Below are 7,723 nucleotides of genomic sequence, written 5' to 3' on the forward strand. Positions count from 1 at the left end.
GAGCAGTTCTGGAGTGACACATCTCTGCTCTGCCATGAAGAGCGGAAGAGCGTGTAAGCTCTGAATCTTACTATGTTCCCCTCCAGCCTCCTCCTCCTTTCTGTTTTAACTTTTTTAACACCTGGACTAACAAAAGACTGGCTTTGATCATGGGAAATCCCTTGGCAGAGCAGCAATGAATCCACAGTGGAGCTCCAAGTGTGTGTGTGTACTATGCAATGCACATAGTGCCAGTGTTGCTAGACTGAGTGTTCTCAGTACCGGAGCTTCATAGCCCAGGTAAAAGGTACCGGAGTACACCACATGCGGTTTGCGTCAAAGCATGACCGTGAAAATACACGCACGCACACAGAAGTGGGAGGGAAAGTGCAAGTGAGCACGAAAGACAGAAATCTTGTTTTTCCCGTGTAATCAGTGGCTCTGTAAACACACACACACACACAAGGCTGCTTGTTATCAGAAGCTTTCCCACGCTGCTGTGGTACAAAGCTCCACACCAGGATGGGAGGATGAAGAGAGGGAGGGATGGACGGAAGTACAGAAGGATGGAGGGTCAGTCTTCAGCAGCTTAGACTCACTGCAGGGATAAACACATCCCTCAGCGGGGGTCTGTATTTAGGGTAGCAAGATCAGAGTTCAAAACAGACAGACTGCCAGGCAGGCAAAGCGACAAGAAACAGACAGAGCAGCAAAGATAAACTAGCATCCAAACAGCAAACAACAACCAGCGCACATATCACACACTTTAGTTGAGGAGATTGCACATTCCTCCTCCACACCTCTGCTCCCACATTACTCTTACATCAACTCCTCTATTCTAGAACATCTCCCTGTTTCTCTGTCACTCGCTGCCTCTATCTCCACTCGCCTGCTGCTCAGCCCTGAGCTCTTACGTAAGAGACCCATTTGCATAACAGGCTGTTTTCTCTGGCTACGGCATGGGCACATGAAACACACAGAATAATATGCTAACAACTCGGGCTGTTGGTAAACAACGACCTCCATCACAACATTTCGCGTTCGCACTATATGTGGCGCAGGTCTCGTCGGTGACAGAAATTTAGAGTCTCGGGATCTCTTGATGCCAGCTGGCTTGAGGCCAGAGGGGCTGAAACAGCTGTCATTTACGGAGCGCGCGGATATGTCTTCGGCTTGATAGACTTCATTCAGGTGGAGGCTGAACTGCCTGCTGTGTGAAACCTATGCAATAATAGGCCTTGCACCTAGAGATGACTGTTCAAATCAAGCAGCCTAGCATTATCCTCTTCAGGGTTAGGACGAGAGGGAAAGAGCCTCATGTGAGTGTGTGTGTGGTGGGGAGCCACACATGCAACGAGCTCTGCTGTTGGCGGAATGCTTATGGCTTTGCTTAGGCCTCTTCAAACATAAGCTATAAACATAGGGCACGCATTTATAGGAATATATGCAAACACACATACCCATAATCAAATGCACACATACTCACAGAGCATGCCAGCCTTAAGAGAATGAGCAGGAAAAAGAAAGGCTCGGGAACATCAGTAAATCCTGCAATGGAAGCTGTCAGATCTACCCTAAGATACCTTATTACAAACCCATTCATTAAGTCAAGAATTGCTCTAATCATGCGGTTATTAAGAAAGGACTGCTCTCTCTCATTTCGCTCTTATGCACACACACACGTGCACTTCAAAGAGACAACAACAAATGATCAAGGGAATCAAGCACAAATGCTCTCTTATTTGAGATTTCTCTTTTTCCTCAAGTCAAGATGTCGCTAATTTTGCCTTTCATGTTGATATATTTGCCACGCAGTTCTTTAAATACATCATGATATCATTTGAAACAGGGAGTGAAGTGGACTAAAAGGTTTGTGTGGCAAACGTGGCCCTGCTGAGAGACTAACAGTTGTGTCAAAGTAAATTCATCCCCTCTCCTTCCGGTCCATTCCAGAATCTCAAGAGCCTGTGTTCCCTCTTTTACTTTGTACATAAATAGGAATACTATAATGTCAATTTGCATGCCTAAAGGGCTGAACGCCATCCAGCGCTTAATATAGGGGTTACAGAGAATTTATGTAAAATTGATGCTGAAATGTACAGTAGAATTTCAGTGGTTTCACTATGATGTGTATTCTCAAAATCAGAGTCTAAAATACCACAACAGCACTTTTTCATTTTTTTTCTTTTATATACATTCCAAACCGACAAACATTTAATAATCATAACATCGAAGATGGCATTTGCCATCTGATCTATGGACATTTATGTGTGTCTCCATTTAAAAGAAGTTAATATGTCAAAACAAAAACTGAAAAATTACATATAGTGCCACTTTGTTTGGATTCTAGCCTTTGCCAATGTTGCATTCCTAGTAAAAGCAGTTGACCTTGACCCCCAATGTCACCTTACTAATGTTTACAGTTGGATTATCTGATGCCTAAACACAGCTGCAAGCTGTTTATAGATGTCAAAAATAAATAAGAAGGTTGAAATAACAGAATATTTTTAAATCACACACCTTTAAGACTCAACTGAAATCAGAAATTAGTCGTACAGTATATTTTACACTAGCACTGTGAGGCTTAATCTGAGTGAAGGACATTAAGATTATGAGCAATCAGGTCGGAATGAAAACTTTTGAGAATTTAACACAAGAACTCTGTTGATCCCATATCAACCCATGTACGTGTGGTCGTCAATCCAGGCTTCCTTAAATCGTTACTTACGCACAAGCCGCCCGAGCTGACCGTACGCAAAAACGCAGATACCTCAACAGAGCAGACTAAACATAAGTCTCAATCATGAATTAAAACAGGGAAATGCACTCAGCAAACAAAAAGCTCCGCATGTCAAAGAGCTTCTAAAGCTGCCTTAACCAGCAGTGCCAAACTGTTCGGTGCGCAAAAAGCTGCCAGTGTCTCCGGCACTCATTTAAGTACTGCAAGTCAAAAACAACCGTGGGGGACGGTTATTGTGATCATTTTGAGGTGTGTCTTTTTTTCTTTTTTTTGGACAACCAATCACGCACAGGACACAACATCAACATCATAAAGACACAGATGCGACAGACTTTAGGCTTTCGCGCTTGGGTTGAGGACCCGTGCCCAGTGCATACATTTAAGAAAATAGGATATTCTAATTCCCGAAGATTAACAGCCAACCTGGCTGTTACAGGGCACGCTTTCTTCTCTAGCTGCCTCGCGTTTTCAGGCAAACGCGCATCCATTCAACACACGTATACAGTATATGCAGGCACAGAGACACGTATAGCACATGTGAATGAGAAGCTCTATCTGTGAGTGTGTGTGTAACGGAGAGGGTTTATCCTGCCCTGCTGTTGGCCTGGAACATGCGCGTATACACATCACGCACACAGACAACTCACGCACGTACGCACCACCCGTCCCAGGCTCACCTTTAAGAAGAATCCCATAAATAGTGTAGAGGGTGAAAATCAAATGACTCTTGAGTTTCATCCTGTCTTCCCCTTGTCTTGCTCCCGTCTTTCCGCGCTTATTTCTCCTCTCCAATTCTGGATCTGTAACCGGACGGCTTTGTCAGCTTATCCAGGTAGACTTGGGAGTGTGCCTTTTGTGCGTCTCTTGGAGACGGGGAACGGGGTTAATGCAAACCGACTTCCCGACCCGCAATCTGTCTTGCTTTGGAATACGTAAAAAGTCTCGGTCATCAAAAACAATATTTTGGGTGTTCTTTCACGAATACACCGCCAGTAAGGTGTAGAGTTAGTTTCCGGTCCTCTGAACAGGAACCGAAAACCTCAGGAACCAAGAAGAGTTGTCCTCCGGTAACAGGATGAATGCCGTTGCCTTACTACTGTCTGCCCCGCTCTTGGTCTGCTGTGGCGTACAGTCCACAGCGAAGGGAACACGAGTGGATTGTTTGAGTCCCGCCCACACGGTTCTGACTGACATGAAAGGTGAACCAATCAGAACGACCCGCGGGGGAGGGAAGCTGGAGGGGAGAGCGTCTGTGCGTTTGCGTGTGCCATGCGCGTGCGCGATGCATACTGCAAGAAATATCGCTTTCAACAAGGTTTTCGACATTCACTGTTAAAATATGATTCAGTCTCAGCAGAAGGAAGGTCAGTGAGATGAGTTAATCCCCCTCCCCCCCGCACAGGAAAGTGGACAAAGCTTGTCGAGTCAGTGATACTAATCTTTGCAAATGTCTGAAGGCAGCTGTTTCGTGGTAACCTGGAATGTTCTCGCTCAGTAGCAGAATTCTTTTGTGTGTGTGTGTGTGTGTGTGTTTTATTATATGAACAAGAAAAAGAGTTAGATAACCCATATGCAAGTACGCTGTCACGCACCACTCTATAAACATACGTTTGAAAATTGTGCAACTCTGCAGTCGCGCCTCTTATAAGTAAAACGAATACACTGCATGAGTGATGATGACCAATACAGTTTAAATAATAAAGCTGGGACGAAGGCAGCATAAGGGGCGGAAACACTGGGAAATTCGTAAATTAATTCTTATTTAAATTTCCCTGTAAACAATCTGAATCAGCCACTGCAGAACTCGTAAAACGATTCAGCTGTTTGAGTGGGATCTGTGATTTCAGCCTCTGAAGTGTGGCGTGAAACGCATTGTTTCCGGGATGCTGCTACTGGGCACTGCCTAATCGACACAGACCGATCATTTTTTACAGTGTACTCGTGGAATGGACTCTGAATTCAAAACACAGAAGGTGCGTGTTGACACGCTCCTGAGCGTGAGCTGCCCTCCTGCATGAACTGGGTAACTCACGTACACGTTTCATCTCTTTCCGCGTGGTTGATGGTGATGATCAAGGTTAGAGAACTGTGAAGTATTAGGGTTGACAAATACCTGAGCTTTGAAGATTGTCTTGCAGGGGACAATCTGGCGGATGGTGAGGTTAAGTGGGATGTGAGGGGACAAGGGAGCATATAGGTATGAGGGACAGAGATAGAAAAAGCAGTTAAGACTGAAGCAGGAAAAGAAAGAGCAGGTCCCACAATACGAGGGCATGGTGAGACTGACATGTCGGGACTGAGGACTCATGGCTGAGGTATGTGATCATGTATGATCGTCACATTTTAATGTAGTTTTGTATATTGAAAGGGTGGTCTGAGAAACTGAATTTGGATGGTTAGGTCACAATCATACTGTCTGTCTATAAGTAACACAGAAATTAATTAGGATTGTTTATCACTAAACAGACTTACATATGTACATATGTAGCACTCATTTCATTTTCCAGTAAAAATTTGTTTAAATGTGTTAAATATCAAGTGAAAAAAAGTTTTTAATCACAAGTTTATTTTGTTTTCCAATAAAAAGAAAACAAACAGACAAACAAAGACGTTGCTGGAACATTGTATATGTTTTCATATTGTTGTTTCATCAGTTATAACCTGTTACTGTAATGTACAAAAGAAATTCATAACATCCCATGCCTATGTGTTCTTGTCAGTCTAAAAACGTATTATCTAGCTTTATATAGCATTGTTATCACTTTTTTATCACTTTATCAATTATCAATCTAGTAACCTTGAAGGAGAGCTTGAATATAGCATGCTATTTCAAATATTTATATGCTACTTTCTATATGTTGACAATATGTACTTGTAGTTATAAGGTTTTATGTCAGTTTTTGACCACAAAATTATTACATTGGCCTTGAAGACCTTGGTGGATATAAGCCAAATTTTAATTAATTTAATTACATGACCCTACTCTATACCCCTACAAAGTTTTATCAGAATTCAGTGAAAGCTTTTCGAGCTATTGAGTTTACAGACATAATGATAAAACACACACAAGCACCACCACAAACATGACCCCCTTGGCAAAGGTAATAAAAAACAATGGTACCAAACAGAGGGTTTGAATTAATGTGTAACTAGCTATATGTAAGACAGCTTTTTGGCCAATTTGCAAGTATTCAAAACTTACTCAACACATTGTAGTAATAGTAAAATGTATTTCTTAGGCAGCTGTTGCTGATGATTAACTGTGGCTTTATTTAGATTAAGGTGGAGCTGTTGGCTGACAACAAGTAAAAATGCAAGCAAAGATAATATTAATAAGAAAAGCTAGAAATAAATGCAAGATATCAAAAATAGTGTAAAACTAACAGGTTGAAAATGAGGTCGCTAGAAATCTAAGTCTGTGACATGGGAGACATAAGAAGACAGACCTGGTGTATAAGCCGAAAACTGTTTGCGAGGCAAAAACTAAACAAAGTGCAGCTTGATGATATTAATAAATCAGAAGTAGTCACTGTGTCCTTCTACAAAGCACCACACATGGTGATTTTGTTTGAGTTCATCTGTATCTGGCTGATTAGTTTTAAAAGTCTTAAAGTGCAAACACCCTGTCTCATATATCTTTCTGTATCGAGAAAGCTGAAGCTTGGTACTTTCATTTGGTATCACTTATTTCACCCTGACAGTGCTGAAACACAGAGCCTGCTGGACTGTATATGGAAATTAATTGAACCTGCTGAGCAACTCGAGGAGTTCTCATTTTGAGAAAAGGCTACCGACTGCTTTGTTATTCCATATGACGATACGAAGAACATTAAAACGAGCAAGTCTTTTAAAATGCCATGGAAACATGAAGCACTTTGAGCATATTACCACTTGGCAATATGGCCACTGTGAAACTATCAAAAGAATGTAATGGATAAAGTGCACAAAACAACACTGATCTCTACACATAAATCAATTTCAAGCATCATAAAACTAATCATAGAATAGAAACCAGAAGCTCTGCAATCAAACGTCTGATGCAGCAGCTATTAGGGAGTTGCTGTTTGGATAGTGCATATGGTGTGATTGCAAAACAAAATTAGTTATGGAACAAATGTTTTATGTAATAATTTATCAGTCACATACTTTGAAACAGTATGCCAAATTTTGTTCATGACACAGTTCTGAGGTAAAGGCACAGTGCTGCTCCCTTAGATTGCATCTTTAGCTTGATTATAAATGTGCCCTATGCATTATTTATAAAATTAGCTTTGCTTATTCAAAGTTGCCTTTTCATACTAATAGCAACTCAGCATAATTTCAATCACACATCTAAAGCTGCATAGCAGGAAGTGTTATCTGCTAACAGACAAGGCGAGGTAAACTCTGCAAGTGCTACATGACAATCCATCTCTATTGCTGAATTCTTTTCATTATTTGGGGCGAATGGTGTGCACGCGTGTGACAAATTTGCAGTAATTTAAAAATGACATCAAATTTTTGATTTCAAACTTGTTCTACGCTACTACTGATAATCAGTGAGCTGAGATGGCTAAAAATGACCTTAAATGTTATTCTGCTGTAAGCTTTCTTTCAAGACAGTTTTTGCTTGCCTGCACACACACACACAAACACACACACACACTGCACCCCTTATTTACTGTAAAATATTTCAATCAGCTTGTGAAAAATGTTCTACGAGCAAATTGGACTTGACTTGGCCTGCTGATCTTCTTTTGGGTCAGTCCACTTTAAGAGGAGCTGCTGCACACCTGGTAATGGCTCATTTCACACTCTCAGAATTGGTGTGTGTCATCACTAGAGGCATAGCAAAGAAACCAGGGGGGTCTCCTCTAAAAAGCATTTGGATCCAGGAGAGTGGCCAGTCAGTGAACTGATAGAAACAGCACATTCAAGTTTCCGCCTCACCTGGGATTGTCTCAGCGCTCCAGATGGCAGATAGACCACTCTCTCTCCTTCCTCTCTTTCTCTCACTCTCTCTCC

At 41.8% G+C, this 7,723-nt stretch overlaps 1 protein-coding gene across 3 annotated transcripts in view; it reads right to left on the bottom strand.

The window, feature by feature from the left end:
- cadm2a (cell adhesion molecule 2a) overlaps positions 1 to 3,855 on the bottom strand; it is a 204,891-nt gene extending 201,036 nt beyond the window's left edge. For all 3 annotated transcript variants that reach the window (XM_006800055.3, XM_006800056.3, XM_006800054.3), the window contains exon 1: positions 3,397 to 3,855. In XM_006800055.3, the coding sequence (XP_006800118.1) occupies positions 3,397 to 3,457 (61 nt within the window). In that variant the 5' untranslated portion in view covers positions 3,458 to 3,855. The remainder of the gene's footprint in view (positions 1 to 3,396) is intronic.
- Positions 3,856 to 7,723: the final 3,868 nt, after the last annotated feature.

Source organism: Neolamprologus brichardi, chromosome 10 (genome assembly GCF_056152115.1).
Source record: "Neolamprologus brichardi isolate AB-2024 chromosome 10, ASM5615211v1, whole genome shotgun sequence".
In the NCBI taxonomy this organism is placed as follows: Eukaryota; Metazoa; Chordata; class Actinopteri; order Cichliformes; family Cichlidae; genus Neolamprologus; species Neolamprologus brichardi.